Raw genomic sequence first — 27,464 nt, forward strand, 5'->3', positions numbered from 1 at the left:
CCCATTAAACCTGTGTCAATATGAGGCATACCTCCCACACAGGAAAGATATGGTAAACACAAATATAGGTAATATGCTTTCTTTAGCATTTGTTAAAAACACTTGTCAATATCATATGTATGATGTACATATCATACAGTAATGGCCTAAAATATTGGCAACCCTGCTTTTCTGTCAGATAATGCACCATTTCGCACAGAAAATTGTTGCAATTACAAATGTTTAGGCATTCTCATGTTTATTTCTTTTATTTGTATTGATATGACTAGAGATGAGCGAATCGAACCAGGCGAAGTGGAATTCGTTTCGAATATCGGGAAAAATTCGATTCGCATCGAATCCGAATTTTATCCAACTTCGGGTGCACGAATCGAATTTTTCCCGATCAGCCGGCAAAAGTGTCACTGCAGAGAGCTCCGCTATTTCTGACAGTTCTGACAGTTCATTTACAGCGGTTGAAACATTGTATCTATTTGTTTTCATTTAGGATACAGATGTTTTTATTCGGAAATAAATAGATACAATGTTTCAACCGCTGTAAATGTGAAGGAACTGTCAGAAATAGCGGAGCTCTCTGCAGATACACTTTTTGCTGTACTGGAATACTTCTTCTTTTCATTCTTCTTCTTCTTTTCATTCTTCTTCTTCTTTTCATTCTTCTTCTTCTTCTTTTCATTCTTCTTTTCATTCTTCTTCTTCTTCTTTTCATTCTTCTTCTTCTTCTTTTCATTCTTCTTCTTTTCATTCTTCTTTTCATTCTTCTTCTTCTTCTTCTTTTCATTCTTCTTTTTTTCATTCTTCTTCTTCTTCTTTTCATTCTTCTTTTCATTCTTCTTCTTCTTCTTTTCATTCTTCTTCTTCTTCTTTTCATTCTTCTTCTTCTTCTTTTCATTCTTTTTCTTCTTCTTTTCATTCTTCTTCTTCTTCTTTTCATTCTTCTTCTTCTTCTTCTTCTTTTCATTCTTCTTTTCATTCTTCTTCTTCTTCTTTTCATTCTTCTTCTTCTTCTTTTCATTCTTCTTCTTCTTTTCATTCTTCTTCTTCTTCTTTTCATTCTTCTTTTCATTCTTCTTCTTCTTCTTTTCATTCTTCTTCTTCTTTTCATTCTTCTTTTCATTCCTCTTCTTCTTTTCATTCTTCTTCTTCTTCTTTTCATTCTTATTTTCATTCTTCTTCTTCTTCTTTTCATTCTTCTTCTTCTTTTCATTCTTCTTTTTATTCTTCTTCTTCTTCTTTTCATTCTTCTTCTTCTTCTTTTCATTCTTCTTTTCATTCTTCTTCTTCTTCTTTTCATTCTTCTTCTTCTTCTTTTCATTCTTCTTCTTCTTCTTTTCATTCTTCTTCTTCTTCTTTTCATTCTTCTTCTTTTCATTCTTCTACTTCTTCTTTTCATTCTTCTTCTTCTTCTTTTCATTCTTCTTATTCTTCTTCTTTTCATTCTGCTTCTTCTTCTTTTCTTCTTCTTCTTCTGGCAACTCCACCACGCAGCTCATTTTTGTTCCAGTATTACTGTATTTTGCTCCTTCAAAATCCTGAAACTTTCTTTTGGCAGGTGTACAGACTCAGGTACTCAGTGCAGGAATGGTGGGAATCCCTCACAATGGACACAGCAGGTGTACATACAGACCCAGGAATTCAGCACAGGGATGGTGGGAACCCCTCATAATGGGCACAGCAGGTGTGCATACCCAGAACCTCAGCACAGGGATGGTGGGGACCCCTAGTAATGGGCACAGCAGGTGTGCAGACCTGGGACCTCAGCACAGGGATGGTAGAAACCCCTCATAATGGGAACAGCAGGTGTACAGACCCAGGAACTCAGCACAGGGATGGTGGGAACTTCTCATAATGGGCGCAGCAGGTGTGCAGACCTGGAACCTCAGCACAGGGATGGTGGGGACCCCTCATAATGGGCACAGCAGGTGTGCATACCCAGAACCTCAGCACAGGGATGGTGGGAACCCCTCATAATGGGCACAGCAGGTGTTAGGGGGTTTAACTCTCCAGCATCCATTAGAGACTGATATAGTAATATAGTTCATTCTTCTTTTCATTCTTCTTTTCATTCTTCTTCTTCTTCTTTTCATTCTTCTGCTTCTTTTCATTCTTCTTCTTCTTTTCATTCTTCTTTTCATTCTTCTTCTTCTTTTCATTCTTCTCATTCTTCTTTTCATTCTTCTCATTCTTCTTTTCATTCTTCTTCTCATTCTTCTTTTCATTCTTTTTTTCATTCTTCTCATTCTTCTTTTCATTCTTCTTCTTCTTCTTTTCATTCTTCTTTTCATTCTTCTTCTTCTTTTCATTCTTCTCATTCTTCTTTTCATTCTTCTTCTTCTTCTTTTCATTCTTCTTCTTCTTCTTTTCATTCTTCTTCTTCTTCTTCTTTTCATTCTTCTTTTCATTCTTCTTCTGCTTCTTTTCATTCTTCTTCTTCTTCTTTTCATTCTCCTTCTTCTTCTTCTTCGTCGTGCCCCGTGACTGCCCAAATGAGTGAAGTGTGCGGTGATTCTAAGATCGACGGCACTCATCTGCATGTCATACTGACTGACAGTATTATTTCTCTTCCCCAGCAGACTCCAAGGGCATTTAAATTAAAGGTACAGTGTTCTGCACTAATATAAAGGCTCTCTGAAGCCTAGAAACCCTTTAAATAAGTTAAATTTGCGGCGAATAAATTTGCATCGAATCGAATTTCTCCCACAAATTCGGCGAATCAGCCAAATCGAATTTTTGAATAATTCGCTCATCTCTAGATATGACACAAAAGTGTGGACAAACAAAAAGCCAAATTTGGCACATTCCACGCAAAACCCTAAAAATGTACTGGACAAAATTATTTGCACCTTTTCAAAAATGTAAGAAATAATTGCATTCCAAGTTTGTGATGCTCCTGTAATTTGCAATAAAACACACCTGTATCAATTATCCAGTGCTGACAATATAGAAATCACACTGGCAACCAGGTAAAATAGTAAAAAATTGCTCAACTTTTCTGTTGTGTGTCTCTGTGTGCCACATAGAGAATGGAGAAGAGAAGCAGCAGCAAATAATTGTCTGAGGATTTGAGAACACAATTGTGCAAAAGCATGGACAATCTTAATATTACAAGTCCATATCCAGAGATCTTCATGTTCCTGTGTCCACTGTCCACAACATTGTCAAGAAGTTTACAGCCCATGGCACTGCAGCTAATCTCCCTCGATGTGGATGAAAGAGAAAAACTCATCAAAGATTGCAATGAAGGATTGTTTAAATAGTAGATAAAAAACCTTGATCAACTTCCAAATTCAGGCTGTCCTTAAGGCACAGAGTACAACTGTGTCAGTTCGCACTATACATCGCCATCTGAATGACAAGGGAAGCTATGGTAGCAGACCCAGGAGGACCCCACTGCTGTCACAGAAACATAAAAAAGCCAGATTGGAGTTTGCCAAAACTTACCTGAGGAAGCCAAAATCCTTTGAATGTGCTGTGGACACATGAAACAAAATGACAGCTTTTTGGTAAAGCCCATCATTCTACTGTTTTCATAAAAAGAAACAAGGCCTTTAAAGGAAAGAATACAGTCAAAAATGGTGTAGGTTCACTGATATTTTGGTGTTGCTTTGCTGCTTCAGGCACTGGATGCCTTGACCATGTGCATGGCATTGTGAAATCTAAAGACTACCAAAGAATTCTGGGGTGCAATGTAAGGCCCAGTGTCAGAAAGTTGGGTCTCTGTCAGAGGTCATGGGTCTTACAGCACGACAATGGCCCAAAGCACACATCAAAAGGCACCCAGAAATGGTTTAAGACAAAGTGCTTGAGAGTACTAAACTGGCTAGCAATGAGTCCAGATCTCCATCCCATAGAGCATCTGTGCAAAGATCTCAAAACAGCAGTTGGGAAAAAGAACCCTTCCAATCTGAGAGACCTGGAGAAGTTGGTGAAAGCTGAGTAGTCCAAAATTCCAATAGAGAGGTGTAAAAAACTCATTGACGGTTACAGGAAGCGATTGTTTTCAGTTATTTTTTTCAAGGGGAGCGCTACCTAATATTAAATTGAGGGTGCCAATAATTTTGTCCAGTCCATTTTTGGGGTTTAGCGTAGAATGTGTCAGATTTAGCTATTTGCTTCTCCAATTTTTTGTGTAATACCAATACAAACAAAAGAAATAAACATGAGAATGCCTAAATATTTGCAATTGCAACAATTTTCTGGGCAAAGTGGTGCATTATCTAACAAAAATGCAGGGGTGCCAATATTTTTGGCCATGCCTATATGCTGCATATAAAAATCCCTAACTCCCTGACTACAGTACAGTGCCACTTATTTAACTTCCTGCCTGCGATCTCCACTGTGCAAGGCTTTATAAAGTCTGTGCTAGGAAAACTTCCTGGCCCAGGTCCTTTACCTACTGCACATACACTCCACATGTCCATTTAGTCAGTCCTATTATTGAGCTAATTCTTGCTGGACAGCTAGAAGATAGAAGAATTAATGGAGCCACAAACCTTGTGTGCAGTAAGAATAGGAACCATTTAGAAAGTTTTTCCTGCAAAGGCCATGAGACACAGTGCTGGAATGAATACTGAAGATCATGGAAGCAAGGAGCAAAGGCAAGTTTTTATCAGAAGGGCTGCACTCAGGGGGTGGAAAGTTTACCAAAGAGACAACTAAAAGTGATTGTAAAGCTTAATTTCTTTTTTTTAATTAAAATAACAAACGAGTCATACTTACCTGCTCTGTGCAATGGTTGTGTACAGAGTAGCCCTGATCCTCCTTTTCTCAGGACCTCCACCAGCACTCCTGGCTCCAGCTCTTCATCCAGTGCTCCCATAGGATGCCGCTTCCTATGGGGGCACTCGTGGGGGCTTGCTCCTGAGTCCAGCTGCCTGCGTCGATAGACACAGACAGCATGGAATGACCCCACTCCTTCCTCACAGAATTAGATCGACAGCAGATGTAGCCAATGGCTCCTGCTGCTATCAATCTGTCATATGTCTGGAAAATAGAGGCGAGAGCAGCTGCTCTCATGCACAGCACTGGATCGTGATAGGGCTCAGGTAAGTATAAGGGTGGCCTGGGGGCTAATCCTAGTCACAGAAGATTTTTAACCTTAATGCATAAAATGACTTCCTTTTAGAGGGTGGCTACATTCGTTCTCCATGGTCCCACCGTATATAAGAACAGAGTCACCCTTTCTTGCTTGCTCTAAGATGGACTATGGGATTTTCAATGTGCATAGAGGATTGCACATGACCACAACTAACTTGCACTGTTTGTTTCAAACAAATGGAAGTGAGGGGGAAAAAGGAGAGGTTTGAGAACACAGAGAATGATACAAAGAAGCAGAATAACACAGTAAAAAACAGCGAGAGTGTAATATGTAGAATTTTATTTCAGGCCAAGCTATTGCTGCCTTTCAGGTTTTTTTCAGCTAGCTCTCACTTTCTGTAAATTGATACAGTATATTTTTAGTAACCAATTCTGTAATGTATCGAAGGGGACGTGCAGCATTTAGCCATTGTTATCTGTGGCTCCTTCTATTTCCCTTTTGACAGGCACTAGAGATATAGAGAAACCTAATTTCCCTCTCACTTCCAGGCTAGCCACCCCAGAGTCTCGTTATTTTCACACGTACAAATAAGTTCTGTGCAGTTGAGAACTCTCCTGAGACCTCCTCTTAAACTAGCCACACATACTACAATCTCTTGGATTTAGCAGCAACTATATAGTGTTAGGGCCCACCTGACTGAATAGATTGTTTGGGTGACCCCTGAACAATGTGCTTGTTGGCAAATCTAAAAAGTTTGTACAAACTGTCACAGGTGTTGCCAGCTTTACTATCTTCCTAATTAAAAGGGGTCACATCCTGATATCTGTTTAATTGCTTCTCATACACTTCCCATGACAGAATTTTTATTTTTAATTCAGTAGTTCTACGCTGCTCACTCTTGTCCACAGATGTTCAGCACCTCAAGCATTCTGTTACATCCATACAAAAAGATTTCTTTCTCCTCTCAGTCTCAAGCCAGCCAAACATTGGATCAAAATTTGTCCAATTCAGCAGGGACCAGACAAATATTGATCCACAAATGGGCTGGCTGGTTGTATAGAAGTTGATCTAACTTGTCAGGTTTTTCACAATCAATCAGTGCAGCTTGCTATAGCCAGTAGGGAAAGTTTCTCCCCACCACATAAAATGTGTGGATAGGGAAATCGGGTCTTTTTTTTCCCATTCATCCTCCTGAATGAAAAAAACATTGAACAACGTATAGGTTGCCCTAGGCTTAATTTACACAGCTACCGCACCAAAATGATAATATTTGTAAGCAATAAATTGAACATTCACAACACAGGGATTGGAATCATAGCTCTTTCCCTATTAGGCACCTATCACACAGTTGATTGGAGGTACAGGCACATGGTAAATACAGACTCCCATGCAGTGACAGTGTGCCTTATTTGCTCATGTAAACAAAGTACAGCTAATATCATCTACGAGCGGTCGTATGTACCACCTGCAGTTCCCTGGCTGTGAGAAAGTGCCATGAATTTTATGTTAGACTCTGCCTGCACCTCTAAACGCCAGTGTGAATGAGGCTTTACTTTTTGTTGCATCAGAATACTGGCAGATTGCCAGCCTTCTAATGCAAACCCACAGCGGGTTTTTGCAAGCTGTTAGAAACGAACTGAAACCTGATACTGAGATATTTGAGAAAGAACAACTTCACATTAACTTAAAATTGGCTAGAAAGATCAGGAGTTGCTCATTCCCACTAACCTCCCGCATTTGTTTTATTTAAATGCAGAAGAAATTAATCTGGAAACTTTTATTTCCCAGATCAAGTTCTCCTGTGTTCAAATGTACCTATATTTGCATACATTTAGAGTATCTAATCTTCTGCTGGACGCATAGATTTCTAATTTTTTTTTAATTCAGCTAAACTGAATGTATTTTAATGCAAGTAAAGGTACAGTGTTAGGCCTTTGTGCACATTTGAGCTGAAAAAAGCTTTTTTCCCCCTCTGCCTCTAAATACTCCTCCATGTAAGCATATGTGTCCATGCACACTATAGGCGTTTACAGGAATTAATATTCTGGCCAATGAAATAAACGCACAAGCTCTTGATGCACCTGAATACGTTTCCATAAATGTGGCTTAGGCACATTTTTGTAGACGCTTTTCTCCTACCAGAAGCTGAATGTTTGAATATGGGATTTTTTTTAGCAGCATTAAGAACCAATAGGTGCAATAGTTGTATTTCTTAAAGCTTGCAAATAATTTGGAAAACTTCTATTTTTCCACTTTGACGTTATGTAAATTAGATTACTTTAACCAAATATGGCACATTTGTGATTGTTCACCCTATGGCTCACCTGACTCATACTCCATCATCTCTTATGGTCCCATCACCCTGCATTCATTACAATCTGACTGATTTCTTTCACTCTGGTGTGCCTCTATTGTTTTGTTTATTATCTGTTCACCTATCCAACTATGCTACCTTCTTATTTTTCAGTGTTTTTCACTGTTCTTCAGATGCTTTTTACATGTATATGGAATTCAGTTGGTTAGCTTTGGTCTTATGTCATACCCAAAGGTAATTATGTGCTGTGACTTGATAACAGCTACATAAGATGTACTATGTATTTGTGATTCTGATCAGCAGTTATTTTTTTGATATGTCTTATGTTTTTTGTATTTTCTTTCTTGTACTGAGCATTCTCATAATTTGTTCTACTTTTCTAGTAATTGCTTGTTTTACCTTTATAAATTTGACAAGTTCTTTGAAAAAATTATATAACAATAACATTTATAAAAAAAAAAAATCTGACAGAAGATTAACCTAAGACTTGTATAATAATAAATTAGCTTTACATACATTTCAATCAGTCTCTATTATAAATAATAATACTTTAGTAAAGCTTTATAAGGCCCTCTTACTCCACACTCCAGTAGCTGAAAGAGGTGGCCGGGTCACTAAACCAAGTGCAAAATCACTCTCTAGTGACCAATGCCTAGTACAGACACTGAAAAAATTGGATGAAAAAAAAAAAACAGCATTAAGAGTGATAGTCCGAATATCTGATTGTTAGTACACAACTTTCCAGAGTCGATTAGGTCAGTTCATGAAAAATTATCAACAAGGAGAAGCACAACATTTTTTTTCATAAGATAACAGAAGAAATTACATTCATTCAGAACAGTATTCATCCATAAAAAAATCAAGTGACCAAGACCACACATGATCGGAAACATAAAAACAACCCAAAAGGAGAAAACAATTTTCATTTACAATGAAAACGCTGCTAAATACGAAAAAACACTTAGTTTGCAGGATAGTTTATTAGTAATAATGGAGTGATAACATTATTGCTACTATTTGGTAATTTTCTTCAGAGGGGTCACACGCACGACACCACTTCCGATTACTCTCTGTTACATTGCTACACACATGGAAAGTTTTACTGAATTATATGAAAATTTTCGTACGCTTCATCCGATTTTCTCACTGTGTGTACTAGGCTTATTACTAATTCTGACTCTACTAACAGTGAAACCCCTGCTAAGGCCAAAATCACAAGTTTCAGCATGCTCCATAAGTCCAAAGAGTTCACAAGTAGGATAAACTTTTATAATCCTCTTGTTCGTAGCTCCACCTATTATAGTCCATATAAATTAAATATGTATGTATCCAGAGACTCTAATTTCCCCAAAAACGTTAGTTTCGTGTATAATTATAAGATTTAATGTGACTATTCCGACTATAATGGTGTGGGCAGTTCACCATGGAACTACTACATATTCCTGCAGATCATTAGACCTACTTCACATTAGTAGCTCTGCTCCCAGGATTCCAGTAATGACTGTGCCATTTGTACTCACTACTCTCCATAGTACAACACTTTTGGTTCAAGGCAGTCCTGTGATCTAAATGCAAGTGATAAAAATTACACAGATGTTAGAGGAGCCCTGAGCTTGGAAAATGCAGCAGCCTGCAAAATTAGTTCAGCAACCACATCTGTGTTATGAGCCTTACAACTACAAAGATCTGGATAATGCTAACAAATATAATACCGATCAACGTAACAAGAAGCGAGCCTCTAATACACTTGTCTTCACAGACTCTCACTCCGATAGACCTCTGCACTTCCTGAGCCTGTTGCCATGGAAACACTGGCCAGCTAAAGAGAAGCCTCCCTTTATCTACCACCCAGCTCCCTCTTCTCCTACTAGATATCACATAAATCAAACATTTCTCATACTATCCAGTTAAATGAGCATTGATTGCCTGACATGACACCTTTCCAGCCCCCTTTCCAGATTAATAAATATTGACATGGATGTCAATGCATTGAAAGGCTTTCTGTACATGGGTCTGAGACTCAGAAGCTAGTCAGCTAGTCATGCTTTTAGGTGTTTCTGGGATGCTTTGGGTTGATTTTGAGTTGCTTTGATTTGACATTCTATTTTCTAAAGTGTATGTAAATCCGGAGAATGGAGTGTTCTTTTTTGCTCTTTTCTGATCTAGTAAACATACCATTGAAAGTGTTTTGTTATATCCATTCAATAAAAGCAAAAAATAACTGTTGATTTTGTAAAAAAAACTTGTGAATGTCCTGTGCATTCTACCTGTGCCCAAGGAGGGGCTATAAAGATGAGTAGAGGTCTGTGTTCTTTGTAATCCATCAGACATGGAGGTCAGCCTCCAGGGTTTAGGGATTCAGAGCGGCGTTGTCATGTCAAAAAGGACAGTAGACTCTTACTATATTTCTAGCACTTCAACAGTTCTTGTTCTCTACTTGCAGTATGTTTAAAGGGATAAACATTGGAAAATGTGCATATATTCCAAAGATGTACAAAATATTTTTTTTTTTCTTACAAGTACTTTGAGAAATTGCTTTAGGCTGCTTCTGATTTGCATCAAGCTGTTTGGGAGTTAAAGAATTAACCAATAATACCCAAGCGCAATCACTCCTATAATTCCACTCGTGAATATATGTATACTTTATGTACTGCTGCACACACTCATGTGTTCCCAAAAATAAATATAATTAGTGCCACGCAGTACTATACAATAAACAGACCAATCTATGCACGGACAAATTGTTTGGTACATGTGGATCATTTTTATTGTTTTGTTTTGAGTGATGACAAGGAGCACTTTGTGAAGAGCAATTAAAGGGTATAGATTGGTCTGTTTATTGCATAGTGTACTGCACGGCACTGTTTATATTTATTTCTGTTGGGGAGTTGCTTTTGCATTCTCATCAATGTGTCAAACTGTGAGCAGCAAAAATTGTTACATTTGCATGACACATCCCCATTTATACAAAGCGTGGATCAGTTAGTATCAGGAATGGACTCACCACAGGTGGTGCTGGGGCTCACCTGCCTTGTGGGCTGCAGTACCAGTGCTGGCCAGCGGGTGCTCTCAGCAGCCAGAATCGCACTCCTGCAGTCAAGCCATCACCTGAGGCTGATTGCAGGAGGTGTATTTAAGCAATGGCCAGGCCTGCAGTCAGTGCCTTGGTGTTTGTTCCCATGAGCCCCTGTACCTGCATCCTGTCTGCTTCCTGCCTGATATTCCTGCCTGATCATGACTCTGCTAGAACTCTGCCTGCACCAACCCCGGCTATTCCTGACCACTCTCCTGCCTGCTCCTTTGTACCTTGTCTGCCCGATAGTTACCGACCCAGGCTACCTGACTGCGTTTGTGTTCCCGCACATATTGTGATTTGTTGGAGGTTTGGTTTTTGCACTGTGTGTACTGTATAGTCTTAATAAATTATATTGTTTTACACCATACTTGAAGCCTGCGTTTCCCTGTGTCAGTCCACACATCTCTGGTCATACCTGGATCACTGACAGTTAGTAAACTGACTAATGAATAAAGAAAGCACCAGAGATGTATACGGCTTAGTTACCGTTACTCTATTGACTTGTATGAAGATAGCTCGGGTGCAAACAAAAAACAATGTACAAGAACCCTAGTACTAAAATACCCTGGCTTCCCATCCGCCCTATAGCAGAAATACTGCTACACAGTGGCACAGTTGTGCAAAATCACACACACACATATATATATATATATATATATATATATATAATGTGATTTTGCACTTCTGGGTAGGGGGCACCAGCCCTACCCGCACCGCCATTCGTGGCCTTGACTGTCAATCACCAGTTCCTCGGTGATTGCGGAGGATCTCCAATGGGGAGAACTGTTTGTAAACAAAACAGTTCTCCTCCCTGTCAGCTCATGCACACTGCTTTGCATGGCTGTGGACAGCACAGCCATACAAAGCAATTTGCTTACAGTGAAGCACACAGACACAGCCCCTAGTAAAACACACCCAGCACACAGTTATCCCTTTGATCACCCCTCATGTTAACCCCTTCCTGATCACTGTATTGGTGTCACTGGGGATGTCAGTGACACCAAGTCAGTTCCCCTCAGTGTCAGAATGCACGTCGCAGTCCCGCTATAAGTCGCTGATCGTCGCCATTACTAGTAAAAATAAAAATTCCAGTATATATACTGCCATTTGTAAATGCTATAACGTTCACGTAAACCAATTAATTTACACGGATTGGGATTTTGTTTAGAAAAGACATGTAGCAGAATACATTTTGGCCTAAATTTATGACAAAATTAGATTTTTTACTGGACATGTTTAATAGCAAAAAGTCAAAAATATTGTTTTTTTTCTCAAAATTGTCGGCCTTTTCTTTTTTATAGCGCAAAAAATTAAAACCGCACAGGCAATCAAATTCCACTGAAAGAAAGCTCAATTCGTGGGAAGAAAAGGACGTTAATTTCATTTGGGTGCCGTGTAGCATGACCACGCAATTGTCAAAGTAACGCAGCGCCATAACGCAAAAAAATGGCCTGGTCAGGAAGGGGGGTAAATTCTGCACCACTCCATCTTCCTTATCACATTAACCACATTGTGTTCGGCACTTTGTTTTCCCTAGTTATTACCTGTTGATAATCCCAGTTTTTAAAAAAACAAAAAACTTTCTAGAAATGGCCAACAATGCTGTTGTTGAATGTTGGCCTTGCTACTGCTCTGTGACAAGTGTGGAGTCTCCTCCATCTACACATATGAGTTTACTGCAAGTTCCCAGACAGGAAGCAGCACAATTAAACTCTGAACTGTCATATAAATGCAAAAACACATGAAAAATAAAAAAAATTTAATGAGATTTTTTTGCAGCAAAACATGGAAAGCATTGTAATGCCATCCATGCAGGATAGTTGTACGTGGTGCACTGTGGAGGTTTACATTACAGACAATGGGACATGTCTGATTGTGTTTCCAGCATCTATAATTCTCTTCACTAGCTCTGCTGTTTACAGTACATTTTACCCACTACACTAAACTTCAACCCAACATCTCAATTTATTTCTACAGAGTAGGTACACAGAAAAGATTCTTTCCATGCAGCAGCCTGCCAGCTATAGATCAGAAAATGCTGCCACTTCTTATAAGATTCAATTCCCTATAAAGGGAAAGAAGGCTAAAAAAAAAAAAAAAAATGGATTTACTCCACATCAAAGACAGGCATTTAATAGGCCTCCGCCGTACAGCTAGCATCTGGGATTAAAACCCATGCCAGAAAGAATGTTCATTCTATAATCCTACATAATTAATGTGGAGCATTTTCACTTTGTGTTAAATACCTAACATGCAGCAACAAGCTGTTTGCGTTAACCTTTTATCAATGCAACTTTACTCTATGCACGTTTATCATACTGCATTTCCATGGCTCATGAAATTCACACTCAGTGGAAAAAATTAAATGGAAAATGCTGAGCACCTAGTGAGAGCATCACATGATAAACCAGATACTTAACGTGATGCTCCCACTTTTGTAGTGTTTTTATTGCAAGGTGCACTTAACCATGTGATTATGAACTTGTGGATCAAAACCTAAAAGAGACATCTGCTTCTATTAGATTTTAATTTAAAAATCAGTACTAACATTTTCTGTGTATTTTATCAGCAGTTTGCATTTCTATTTCTATAGGTTTTCATTTTCCCATGTCTTTTCCAGTGTAATGCTCTATAGTTCCTACCTACACAATTCAGGACCAGCATAGTATTCCAATTCTCTGTCACCTGTCTGTTGACTAATCTAGCTATTGAGAATAATTGGCTGTTCCCAGCATACATAGTGACCCAATACAGACACAGCAATCATTTTCAATAGCCATGTGCGTGGGCAGGGTTTCCAGGATTGCTGGGTAACACAGAGTAAGCCAGGCCAAGTAAAGTTCTCTTAAACATGCCAGAGGTATACTAATATAATAAATGTGAAAAAGTCTGTGCTTATACATAAATATTGAAATACTGTAGTCCCATTGTGATAACGTATTTCAAATTAGAAATAATTGCTTCTTTCTCATTATCTCTTCTTTTCTTCCACCAAAACCAATGTGAAATTCACCACCATAAAATACTAGATAACGTCACCAAAGGTAAGAGATGGTTTGGGTTCCATTAGGACAGCAGCTTCGTCAAGAGTCGCATCAATTTTGAAAATAGTTTCTGTACTATTTTTGCCGATTTCAGCTGTGACTTGCATAGACATCTGTGTATGAAGTGAAGTAGTGCGTTTTAAAAGACACATTCAGTGTGAACCAGGGCTTAGGGTATTTTGGTTTCAAATAACTGAAAATGTGCTGTGGCGCAGTTCATTAAAATATTCTTTGTGTAACACACCAGAGATATATTGATCTATGGATATTGTCCTGAAGAGGGACAGAGTTTAGCTTTTGGATATAAATGGCATTTATCTCACATCCACACTATCAAAACTGAAATGTTTACATATTCTCAAAAAGTATTAAATAAACTTTAAAGCCAACCATCACTAACCTTTCTATCTGTAAAAGACTATAGATCAGCCTTTCTCAACCTTTTAAACACAAATGAACCCTTAAAATAACGTTCTCCTCTCAATTTTTTATATACATTTTTAAAATAAAACTGGTGTATTTTTATTGGTGTATATGGCATACACACATATACAGTCAGGTCCATAAATATTGGGACATCGACACAATTCTAACATTTTTGGCTCTATACACCACCACAATGGATTTGAAATGAAACAAACAAGATGTGCTTTAACTGCAGACTGTCAGCTTTAATTTGAGGTTATTTACATCCAAATCAGGTGAACGGTGTAAAAATTGCAGCAGTTTGCATATGTGCCTCCCCCTTGTTCAGGGACCAAAAGTAATGGGACAGAATAATAATCATAAATCAAACTTTCACTTTTTAATACTTGGTTGCAAATCCTTTGCAGTCAATTACAGCCTGAAGTCTGGAACGCATAGACATCGCCAGACGCTGGGTTTCATCCCGGGTGATGCTCTGCCAGGCCTCTACTGCAACTGTCTTCAGTTCCTGCTTGTTCTTGGGGCATTTTCCCTTCAGTTTTGTCTTCAGCAAGTGAAATGCATGCTCAATCGGATTCAGGTCAGGTGATTGACTTGGCCATTGCATAACATTCCACTTCTTTCCCTTAAAAAACTCTTTGGTTGCTTTTGCAGTATGCTTTGGGTCATTGTCCATCTGCACTGTGAAGCGGCGTCCAATGAGTTGAGAAGCATTTGGCTTAATATGAGCAGATAATATTCCCGAAACACTTCAGAATTCATCCTGCTGCTTTTGTCAGCAGTCACATCATCAATAAATACAAGAGAACCAGTTCCATTGGCAGTCATACATGCCCACGCCATGACACTACCACCACCATGCTTCACTGATGAGGTGGTATGCTTAGGATCATGAGCAGTTCCTTTCCTTCTCCATACTCTTCTCTTCCCATCACTCTGGTACAAGTTGATCTCGGTCTCATCTGTCCATAGGATGTTGTTCCAGAACTATGAAGGCTTTTTTAGATGTCGTTTGGCAAACTCTAATCTGGCCTTCCATTTTTTAAGGCTTACCAATGGTTTCCATCTTGTGGTGAACCCTCTGTATTCACTCTGGTGAAGTCTTCTCTTGATTGTTGACTTTGACACACATACACCTATCTCCTGGAGAGTGTTCTTGATCTGGCCAACTGTTGTGAAGGGTGTTTTCTTCACCAGGGAAAGAATTCTTCGGTCATCCACCACAGTTGTTTTCCTTGGTCTTCCGGGTCTTTTGGTGTTGCTGAGCTCCCTGGTGCGTTCCTTCTTTTTAAGAATGTTCCAAACAGTTGTTTTGGCCACGCCTAATGTTTTTGCTATCTCTCTGATGGGTTTGTTTTGTTTTTTCAGCCTAATGATGGCTTGCTTCACTGATAGTGACAGCTCTTTGGATCTCATCTTGAGAGTTGACAGCAACAGATTCCAAATGCAAATAGCACACTTGAAATGAACTCTGGAACTTTTATCTGCTCATTGTAATTGGGATAATGAGGGAATAACACACACCTGGCCAAGGAACAGCTGAGAAGCCAATTGTCCCATTACTTTTGGTCCCTTAACAAGTGGGAGGCACATATGCAACTGTTGTAATTCCTACACCGTTCACCTGATTTGGGTGTAAATACCCTCAAATTAAAGCTGACAGTCTGCAGTTAAAGCACATCTTGTTTGTTTCATTTCAAATCCATTGTGGTGGTGTATAGAGGTGAAGAAGTGGAATGTTATGCAATGGCCAAGTCAATCACCTGACCTGAATCCAATTGAGCATGCATTTCACTTGCTGAAGACAAAACTGAAGGGAAAATGCCCCAAGAACAAGCAGGAACTGAAGACAGTTGCAGTAGAGGCCTGGCAGAGCATCACCCGGGATGAAACCCAGCGTCTGGTGATGTCTATGCGTTCCAGACTTCAGGCTGTAATTGACTGCAAAGGATTTGCAACCAAGTATTAAAAAGTGAAAGTTTGATTTATGATTATTATTCTGTCCCATTACTTTTGGTCCCTTAACAAGTGGGAGGCACATATGCAAACTGCTGCAATTTTTACACCGTTCACCTGATTTGGATGTAAATACCCTCAAATTAAAGCTGACAGTCTGCAGTTAAAGCACATCTTGTTTGTTTCATTTCAAATCCATTGTGGTGGTGTATAGAGCCAATAATGTTAGAATTGTGTCGATGTCCCAATATTTATGGACCTGACTGTACACACACACACAGTGCTCAGCATAAATGAGTACACCCCAACAGATTTGTCGGAAAATCTTTCCTTTCCTTTCAGAATCAACATAGCACTGTACCAAAAGTGATACAAAAATTTAACAAAGATAAAACTGCAACCATCTCACAGACAGGTCCAGGCCATTCACGGAAGTTAACACCTTGACAGGAGCATCTTCTGATGGGAAGGGTTGAAGAAAATCGCCATGCAAGTTCACTGTAGTTAGCTAAAGAAATAGCCAAACTGGGTTGATGGTTTCCTGTGATACAATATGGCATGCACTGCAGAGGAATGGCATGCATAGGTGTCGTCCATGACGGAAGCCTCTCATAAAGCCCATGCCCAAAAAAGCCCACCTAGAATTTGCAAGGGCCCATGCTGAAAAAGAAGAAGACTACTAGGATTCTTTACTCTGGAGTGATGAGACCAAGGTAAATGTTTTGAGAACTGATGGCTTCAAAACTGTATGGAGTCACAAAAGTGAGGAGTATAAAGAAAAATGCATGGTGCCTACAGTGAAACATGGTGGTGGCAGTATCCTTCTGTGGGGCTGCATGAGTGCTGCTGGTGAGGGTGAGCTGCATTTTATTGGCGGTATCATGAATTCACAGATATACTGCTCTATATTGAAAGAGAAGATGTTACCGTCACTCAGTTCCATTGGTCGTCCTGCACTACAACATGACAATGATCCAAAACACACATCTAAGGCCACTGTTGCATTTCTGAAGAAGAACAGGGTGAAAATTATTCAGTGGCCAAGTATGTCACCTGATCTGAACCCAATCAAACACCTATGGGAAATTCTGAAGAGACAAGTTGAGCATCACTCTCCAGCATCCAGGCTCTAATAGAGGTCATTCTTGAAGAATGGAAAAAGACAGATGTTGCAATATGTCGCCAACTTGTTGATTCCATGCCTAGAAGATTTGGTGCTGTCCTTACAAATCATGGAGGTCATACAAAATACTAGATGTCGTAGTTTTTTTTGTGGGGTGTATTCATTTTTACATCAACTAATTTGAGTAAAATTGAAGATTTTGTAATCCAAGTTATATTATTAACCTTACTTTCATGTAACGAGCTAAACAACTGTTCTATAAAACTCAGTTTTGTCAAAATTGTTTCTGTCAAAATTTGGGAAATTATTCTTGTGTTCATTGAGATATTGATTAAAATCTTACTTTTCAAAACGAGTTTACTCATTTATGCTGAGCACTGTATATTACATACATACATATACACAAGCACATTTTTATGTAGTTATTACACTATTTATTACACAAAATTACACTATTTATGTAAAATCTTTGTTTTACAAATAAGTGTTTACTTTCAAATTAGGATTAGCCTCGATACATATATTCTCTCTAAGGAACAGTCTTCTGTGAAAAATGTCAGGTAACTGTTCAAATAAACAGACAGGTCCCCTTGATTCAAAAGAATAGAAACTAACAGCAGACAGGAGAGGATCTGTTTGGCAGCTACTGTCCTATGTACTTTAGCCATTGGTATTGCTCCCTTCTGTGATGGTAACAGAAAAGAATGATGCCTTTCATGATTCATCAAAGTAATAGCTACAAACAAATGCTGTTACGTAGCCCCAGGGACTCTCTACTGTCTAACGGCTTAATGCTTAGATATATCTGTCTACTAGGATGTCACTATGGACATGCAGTAGCAGCACTCTAATGAGTCAGTAAGCAAGCACGTTAAAATTGACAGTTGTTAACCTCCTAGTTGCTTTGCTGTAACATAATAATGGTGTTTTGGTCTCGGAATCTACATATAAAAAATATGCAGCTCTAGCAAAGTTTAAATTTTTCTTTTTAACCAAAAACCATGATTTGCTACATTCTCCAGAAACAGTCCTGGGACAAGGTCCTCTGGCACCCAAATGAAGGCAAAGCCTGCCTCTACCTGGGTTGCTCTTGCACACGTCTGCACAAACAGTGGGCAGTTTTGTCCATGAAGCACCACCCAGGATGCTGTGGAGATGGCTTGGACAATTATCAGTTACTCAAGCAGATAGCAGAGGTAAGAGACAGCAGGCAGAAGTTATACTCAGTGCTTTGGATTGAGGCTAGTGAACACTATAGATGGATGTGTTGTTCATTTCTCATGTTAGCTATTATGTCATCCGAAGTGCAACTTTTATTCTGCCATTTTTCTTTTTTAAAGACACTAATATTAGGTATCTTGTACACAGCATAGTTATTTAAAATGTAATTTTTAATTTTATGTATTTTATAATGTGGTCCTATAACAACAAACTAAATGGGAAATAAGAGCTTACAGATTAAATAAATAGCACCAGAAAAAGAAAAAGGGGAGCAAAAGGGAGCTTGTCAAAAATTAATTTGAGTTAATAAGAGGTCAAATAGGAACACTTTTTTCTTTTTTACCAATTGTAGGTTTGCTGGAACCAACATTTTGTGCAGACCAAATGACAATAAACTAAACACAACAGATTACACTGTGATATTGTTAAGATGCACTGTTTCCAGGCTTTATCATGGAGAAGCTGGTGTTAGCACTCCTATTTTACACAAAGGAACCTGCCCATCAAACACATTAAAGTGTTACTAAACCCACAACAGTAAAATCAGTCTGTATATGCAGTAAAGCATGCTTGATATACTCACTGTGGAATCCAATGGGTTAATCCTCTGCATTGTGTAAAAAGGTTGTTTGATCCTGACTTCTCTGATCCTCCCCTCCTTCCAATGTCATATTGTGTGCAGACACTCAGCACATGCTGTTTGCTGTGTATTGCTAGAGAGGTTTTTGTTTTTTTCTTGGGAAAGTGCATGTGATCAGCACAGGGGCAGTCAGCACTGCAAAGTGAAACAAAAAGAAAGTGCACCAACCTTGCGCATTACCTCAGTAAACAATACTTTTATTAAATTCAGAATAATACTCACAAACTACAAAGTAAATCAAGCATATAAGTCCTCAAAGGAACTTTAGAAGTGTGAAGCCTGTGTGAGTCACATCGTAGAGCTCTGATGAAGAAAGGACCCCCTTCGAAACGCGTCAATTTTACTCTGAGAATCTACCCCTATGATGTTACTCGCACAGGCTTCACACTTCTAAAGTTCCTTGGAGGACTTATATGCTTGATTTACTTAATTTTTTGTATTATGCTGAATTTAATAAAATGATGGTTTACTGAGTTAATGCGCAAGGTTGGTGAGCTTTTTGTTTCACTTTGCAGTACTGGTTGGGCTTCCTCAGCCTTGTTCAGAGCTGCACAACCTTATATGCATTGGTGGTCGAATTTTTCAAGTTCTGGTTCCATCCATCCACACTTGCTCTGCGTCATAGAGCGCAGGAGAGATCGTTTCTGGCAATCAGCACTGTCCAGACAAAGGTCAGGGGCTCTACATCCCCCTAGAGCAGAAAGAAAACTCCACCTAGAATCTTTAACATGTGCACTGCTGGACACTGATAGAAGTCACAAGACTGCTCTAACTGAAGATGAGAAAAGGTATTTAGAGAGAAAACGTTTATATTTACTGAAATAATTTCACTTCCATGTTCTGTGTACTGTGGGGGACCAGCTATAGTGAATGCAGGGCCCTGGGTTTAGTAACACCTTAAGGGATAGCCACTTTACTAGTGTGATCTGTGGAGCTTCACTGTCAGTTTGACAGCACAGTCATATTCTGTATCAGAAGCCACTGTCAGCATTCTAGACACAATGTAATCTGTGGAGTTCAGCTGTCAATTTGACAGCCTAGCCTGGGTCCTAGTTGTTTTCTACTAAATTATGCAACATGTCTTTTCAAAAATGCACAGAGATCATCCCCCTGCAACAGGGAAACCTCTGCCCATACTTCCCCTACTTCTAGGTGAGCTTACTCATACCTCAGAAGGAACCCGTCCCTGTAAACTAGATTCTGGGCCTCCTAATATTATAGTCATCCTCACTGGAGTCTTCTTCAGCTTTATTAAATGTGACTGAGACCTTTCCTATATCCACAAAGCCCCTTATGTCCACCTCAGACGTTTTGTCCATTCATGCACAAATTGTGGAGCAATCTGCTCGCAAAGGCTCTTAGTGAAATCTGGCGCCATCTCCGACGGAGTACCACTCTGGCCCTTCTGGGCCAACATTACCATCTCTGATTCACAGTCCTCACAGTCTACTCCTACTGACAGATTACTTTTGAGCGAATACCTTATACCTTACAACTCAGTCTTACAAGGGTTTTTTTTTCTTATAATGTCGCCTTCCCACTGTACCCAGTATCGAAAACATTAGTCTACACAACCTACAGAATCCTGGAGTCCTCTTGACAAGAAGGACATGCTTGCTTTTAAAGAGAATTTATTGCTAAGTGGTCTCTGTCCTCTACAGTGTTTCAGTGATACACCTAATAAGGGGTCCCTTACCCCCACCCCAGGAGAACTCCCCTAAGGGGCGTATCCTCTTGCGTGCCTTCTCTGTTGGTTGGTCTTATAACCTGACCTCTACTGAACATCTGGATCCTGCCCTTGGATCACCTCTGGAAAGGTTTGTGAACTCCCCTTGTAGCAGACCAGGTGACCTGCTCCCTACACTGAACAACGTTCAGTGTATCATTTGTGACCACAAGTTACTTTGTTGAGTCAAGGTATTGCCTTTCAGATCCCATCAACTGATGGCCCTACATTGAAGAGTGAGGGGTCAGCACTTTCCTTACTCCTCCTTTCCTCCTTAAAGAAAGTATCTATCAGTGTGTTTTATATTCCCCTGGACTGTCAGCTCAGCTGGCAGGACATGCTGGTACCCTGCTGATTTCCACTTTAGAGATAGTATAGGTCTGGAAGCTTTTAAGGGAGATAGACTCTTTTTCTGTGGCTCAATTGTCATCTTTTAGGGAAGTCCCCTTAGAAGTCTATCGCAAAGGGCAGTCTCTTGGACCATGGAAGTAATTCTGTAGGAGTACTGTAGTTTAACAAATACAAAAAAAAACAGGAAACATATTGTGAGCTATTACATATTATGCCACGGATATGGGCACTTTAATGTGTATATGAACAACTGTATTTGGTATAAAAAAAAAGTACAGTTTGGTTATAGCCACACTACTTTTAAAAGTCATAAGATTTGTTCCTTACTTTTATGTCAGGAAAAAGTATCTTTATGTTGTTGCCATTGAACTACACGCTTGCTGTATCAAGCCCAACAGCTAAAATCTTAGTTAACACAGAAGGTCTAGAAAATTTTTATCTACAATGAAATCTCACAAGGCTAATTCTGGTATATTTAACCATCTTACCCACAATTTTCTGAACTTCCAGGAACCACCACAATGGCTATTATTATTACAGTTGTAGTTAGTTGCAACTATCAGGCCTATAGACTTCTACTGCAGCAACCAGCAAATAAAAAATACTTCCAGCTGCCCTTTTCATATAAATTTCCCAGAGCTCTCCTTTAACTGTTCATTAACTAGCATGGAATAACATTCACAAATAAAGTCTTTAGTACAAGCTGTCCACCAGATGAAATATGGGTAACAAATCAATTTGCCATTCATTGGGTAACATAATTATTTATATAAAAAATATATGGTATGTGGTGCACTAAATTGTTGCAGTTGATAAAAAGACCTTCCTTTACATAACTTATATATCTTACCTGATCTTTTTTTCTAGCTCTCTATATACTGACATTTAGTAGTCCTAGCCATCTTTGGAGTCTGCACACTTCCAGGAGTGGTGGATCCCAAGTCCCATACTGCACTTCATGGTTCCTACCACTAGCCCCTGCATTACTACAGAACAAAATGATGTATGGGCTGGTGGGAAAAAACATTGAGCACAGCGGAAGACCAGGAACACCAAAAAGTGTTTCAGCAGCAGCTGTATCTCTACAATACCATGTTGATCAGCAGTGTGAGTATAAACTTTTGCTAGGGGCACTTTATTTCTTTTTATTTTAGCAGGAGAGTTTTAAAATTGAATACTACTTATCAAAAATTGCAATGTGAAGACTTATTTCCACATTACATATAAGTTACCAAGACTTGGCCACAGGTAGACTTCCCAAAATGCAATGAGTCACTATTAAAAAAAAATCATAAACCAGCCTATGGCCATTTTTTCTGCCAGTTTTCTGTCACCACTACCAGTCTAACTAGTCACATACAGGAACACAGAGATCATATAAAATGGAAAAAACTATTTTACGGTATAAACCAAGTAGTCTCTTAGCATACAGCATCAGGGCCTGAGCTAAATATTCCAACGTATCTATGGTTCCTAACAGAAAAATCATACCTATGCTACCTATGATGAAAAAATCAGGCCAAAAAAATTTTGGAGCGACCGTACGATAATTTGATCATTAGTACACATCTTTTGAGAGCCAATCATGACAGTTCATGAGAAAACACCTGAAGGGACAAGAATGAAAATTTTTCTCGTAAGATAACAGAGCGTTTTCATGTGATTTGTATAGTATTTGTACACAAAAAAATTGTGACCAAGACCGCACATGCTTGGAAATGAAAGAATACATTACAATAACATACATTACATCACTTCCGAAGTTGTATTCTGTCTAAAGAGAATTTTCATATTTTAGTAACTTATTATGTTTTCGATATGAGACTAGCAGGCAAAAAAATATAAAAATGGACAATCTTTCATCCAATATTCTCATCACGTGTATGAGGCTGTACTTTATCAACAAGTCAGTTCTGAAGTGTTTACAGACTGAAGAAGAAGCACTAACGGGTGGGAAATGTGTTTACAACATTTTTCCAACTAGTACATAGTTACATAGTTAGTCTGGCTGAAAAAAAGACAAAAGTCTATCCAGTTCAACCCCCCCCCCCCAAAAAAAAAAAAGTTATAATCCTATACCCACAGTTGACACAGGGGATTAGTTTTAGAATGGTAATTTTAAAGCAAAAAAAAATTATATATATATAGTTACAATTAGCCTAACCATGGGATACTAAACACATTTCATGAAGCCTCTGGAATGTTAGAGTTAATGTTAAAAACATTTTGATTTTATTAAATGTCTTTACAGTAGTCTCCAAATCTGAAATACTGAGGGTTAATAATCCTTCCATTCTCTACTAATTCCAGCATCTATTCCACCCTCATAAATCAGTGACAGCAGTAACTCTACAATTGTGGTTTGCTGACACCCTCCTCACATCTCTTGGAATGTTCTCAAGCAGTTCTGCCAGCAGTGACCATGGAGCAATGTCATCATCTTTTTCCCCATAAGTCTCTCCTCTCTTCTCTGCAGTGTCGGCCAGTTACAGGAGTCTTATCTGACAAATGAGAATATTCAAACCATGGGAGATCGAAGGTGGCAAGGAGGTCTACTCTCAGTGCAAGCCATGCATTACATTTAGGGGCTCATTTATAACAGAGCAGATCCACCTTCTGTTATGCACCACTGTACTATGCACACTGTAGCCTATCCCATTCATAAAAAATCAGGCTGCAGTGTGAAGCTGGTAAAGCTCCACTGAGCAGAAAGATCTCTGTGATTGGAGGAGAGTGGGCCATGTGACTAACAGGTTACATGACCAGCCCCCCCTTTTTATTTTAACTTTCATTCAGTCCTGTTGCTTTACCCTGTGGTGCTGCAACACCACTGGTTTTTAAATGAGCCACCATTGTCAGGACTCCCTGATTGGTGGCTCTGTTATACACTGCTAACACTGCAGAGGAGCAGCAACCAGTACCTTAGTTAGGTATCTCTGTGTTTAGGTCCTTCTAAACCCTTAGGCCCCGACATGTTTGCCAAGGCTGCACTGCATGCAATCCTGCAAGGCTTGCACCTGCAGTAGTTGGTAATCTGTGTGATAAGGCCCAGTGCAATGCCTTCAATGCATCTGGATCATCATTTTTAAAAGATTTTAGAAATTAATGATAGGACAATTCAACTTAAAATTTCAGTTATTCAAAATGACCTGCACAGACTTAAAGATACAAAGGCCAAGTGCAACAACTATGAGCACACTACTAACATATGCTATTTATTTGCTATAAATCCTTCAGTGTTTGGACATTGCTGTGTAGACCTTTGTTGATCTGACAGCAAGAACCAATTAACCAGCAGCTGTTACTGTAGCTAAACAAATTAGCAAAGTGGGGGGAAGAGGGTAGAGACTTAGTAACAGTTCAAGATATGGTGCACTGCAGTGAAAAATTGTATCATTTCTGCAACAAATAATGGCATACCCAAAAGGAATAATCTGTATATTTGCAATTACTTTCACAATTTGCAAGGTCCACAATATCTATCTTACAGAAGAGAAACAGCAATGCATTAACAGAACCTGAACACAACACTGACAGAAATAAACCTTTTGATCATGTACTTGGAGTTGCCCAACATTTCTCAGTTGTGGGAGCAGATTGTGAAACAATGTTTGGGTCTGGCCTCACTATGGTCATCATTCACCCACTTTATAATCAGAAAATTAGTGACGGGTTGACTAGTGATTGTATGGTAGAAACCAGCTGGTCTGTCTCTTCCAGCCTGCCCCTTCTAGGCGAATAGAAAATGCTGGGCCAAATCAGGAAAACACATTAGAAGGCAGCCTAGCTTTGTCATTACTACTTTTCCCCGGCCCCCTCTGCTGCAGCATCCACTTTTGTCTGTGGGTTTCTAGTGCTGATTGTTTCACTTAGAAGAAGGAGCTGGGAGGAGTGAAGTTGTGTGTTCTCTTCTAATTCAGCAGTTCTTACTGTGGCTCATTGAGGCACTCTTTAATGATCTGGCCTATATAGAATGTTAGAACTAAGCGTGTCCCCAGCTCCATCCATCCAAGACATTGGAATAAAAAATGACTATGTGTAGGACTAGTGGGTGCAATTATATATGGGCACATGTTTAATTAAAAGTATAAGCAAGTAAAATCAGCTTAGATTACCTGTATCATATATTTCTGGAGATAATGTCATAACGTGCTTTTGTTAGGTCATGCCTTACTGTAGACTAATACAGGTAAACAAATTTCTTCAACATAGGTACATTTTAGAGAAGGATTTTACACCGGTAGTATGTCAAATTTACAGATATGCATTATGTCTTATATTTTATGAACAGATCGCTGTTGCCATGCAGGAATCCTGCAAACGTGTCAGTGTATCTCTGCTCTTACTTGGCACGGGCAACCAGATACACTGTGACAGGAAGAATCAAGGAACTACCACAGTGCCGTGGTAGCTCATTGAGAACTAGAAGCTGACAACCACGAAGGCAGAACTCTGTGAATGAATGACGTGGGCGTGTGGGCGGATGGCAGCTGCAGCAGTGGGAACATGCTACATGTTCCACCCTAAAAATGGGTGGAACATGTACTGTAACATGTTCCCAAAAGAGAACTTATCCTTTAAGGTTTAGATATGCTTTATATTACTTTACTGCATAACACAATAGAATCTTAAGCAAGTACATTTTTTTGTGTGAACAGCTAAATAAAAATCTTAAAACAAAAAATGCATACCTTTTTAATTTTGCCACTTTTGGTCCCCACAAACACCACACTGTAATTGTTGTAGATATAAGAGGTCAGAGAGGTCATCCTGTCTCTGCTTTCAGTATACAATGTAACACCCTCAACCAAGTTTAGTCCACCCAAGGGTTGGTTAATATCCAAACCACAGAAATTGTCATCAATGGGTACTGGCTGAAAGACAGAGATAAACAAGCATGTTATTGTTGAAGTAAAGATTCCATATTCTGAAGGAAGTAATATAATATTTTACAGATTCAGCTTTGAGATTTCATTAAAAGCAAGTGGAATTTTATTCCAACATAGAAGTGATATCGTTTTTAGCAGTTATATCAGTCATTTGTTTTTTTATTAAGAAGTGCTACAGGAAAAACACACAGTCAGTGAGTGATATAGTATATATAATAAATCATGTCTTCTTTAGTAATTAGTATTCAGATTTATGGAAAAAAAATAATCTTCCAGCCCTATTTGTATTGCTTCAGTAAAACAGAAAAAGTACAATTATACCCTCTGCATATTTAGTATATAACATTGTGCACAATAAAATAAATATTCTCTAGTATACTATTTGTTACAATTCTTACTCCAGCAGATGCAGTTTACAATTTCCCTGCTCTCTCAGTGCTGCTTCTCTTTACTTCAGGTCTTCACAGGAAAGAGTTAACAGGGGACAGTGCAGTCTCTAGGCCAGGGTTTCTCAACCAGGGTTCCTCCAGAGGTTGCCAGGGGTTCCTAGAGCAATGAGCAATTTTTGCCTCTCTGGTAAGTTCCCACTGACACCATTGATCTGTTTAGCTATCTATAATGGGGTAATTCTTCCCAATGTAAGGAGCATTCTTACCTCTGACTGTCACACTAATGTATCATGAATTGTAGCTAAAGTCATTTTTAGCAGGGGTCCCCTGAGACCGGAAAGTTATGTCAAGGGTTCCTCTGCGTTGAAAAGGTTGAGAAAGGCTGCTCTAGGCTCTTAGCTTGAAGGAGGAGGGAGTGCCTTGTCAGTGCATGCAAGGGTGGATCCAAAAGATGCTGCAAGAAGGGAACCACCCTTAAACAGGAAACCTGGGGCAGCAGCCATGGCACCAGCTTTGACCAGAACACAGACAAGGACTGAAAGGTAAAGAAGCTGTATATTCAGTACGTAATTCAATCTGCTGCTGAAACTGCTTATAACCTGCGGGTTTAATATCACTTTAGGAATTTTAGCTACAGGACCTTTTCTTTGTAACTGTGGGCTGTGGTGGTGGAGCTGACCGCCACATAGAACAGGGTCATGCAGGGTCAATGATGTCACAAGGGGCAGGCCACAAGTTGACATCATCGGGTGGCTCCACCCCTTAGTTAAGAAAAGTCAGGCAGCAGAGCTTTTAGACAGTGGGAGCCTTCATCTGGTGCAGAGTTCTTTTTTTTTTTTTCAATGACGCTGGATCTACTCTGGGGGATATTGAGAAAAAATAATTAATAAAGGACTTGTCAAAAACTGCTGTTTTTTTACTCCCTTTTAACACTTTTTTTGGTGAATGAGTATGGGTACTATGTACCCCATACTGATTCATATAGGGGGAAGTGGGATCTGGGGGCCCCCTTGCTTACATTCAGCTGTCAGCAGGGAGCCTGCTACAGTGTGTTCAGACAGAGCTGGCAGGGGTGGGTCTGGTGGAGGTGGTGCCTGAGCATTTGATGTCATGCTGCAAGGGAGCCTTGCATTGGAGTGATCCTTGGACTAGAGTGGACTGCAATGTGACTCAGTGTCACTGTGAGCGTCAATTTCATGTGTGTGTGCCTGCCCATTCCAGTTTCATGTCCTCTTGAGTCCTGTCCCTGACCTACTTACTACATAGAAAAT

General features: G+C 39.3%; 1 protein-coding gene across 1 annotated transcript in view; it reads right to left on the reverse strand.

Moving 5' to 3' along the window:
* PLXNA2 (plexin A2) overlaps positions 1–27,464 on the reverse strand; it is a 502,290-nt gene that overhangs the window by 383,076 nt on the left and 91,750 nt on the right. The window contains exon 3 of the mRNA XM_089668339.1: positions 25,607–25,789. Within this exon, the coding sequence (XP_089524465.1) occupies positions 25,607–25,789 (183 nt within the window). The remainder of the gene's footprint in view (positions 1–25,606; positions 25,790–27,464) is intronic.

This window comes from Staurois parvus, unplaced genomic scaffold (genome assembly GCF_062004578.1).
Source record: "Staurois parvus isolate SC_StPar_1 unplaced genomic scaffold, SC_StPar_1.0 ptg000056l, whole genome shotgun sequence".
Classification (NCBI taxonomy): domain Eukaryota; kingdom Metazoa; phylum Chordata; class Amphibia; order Anura; family Ranidae; genus Staurois; species Staurois parvus.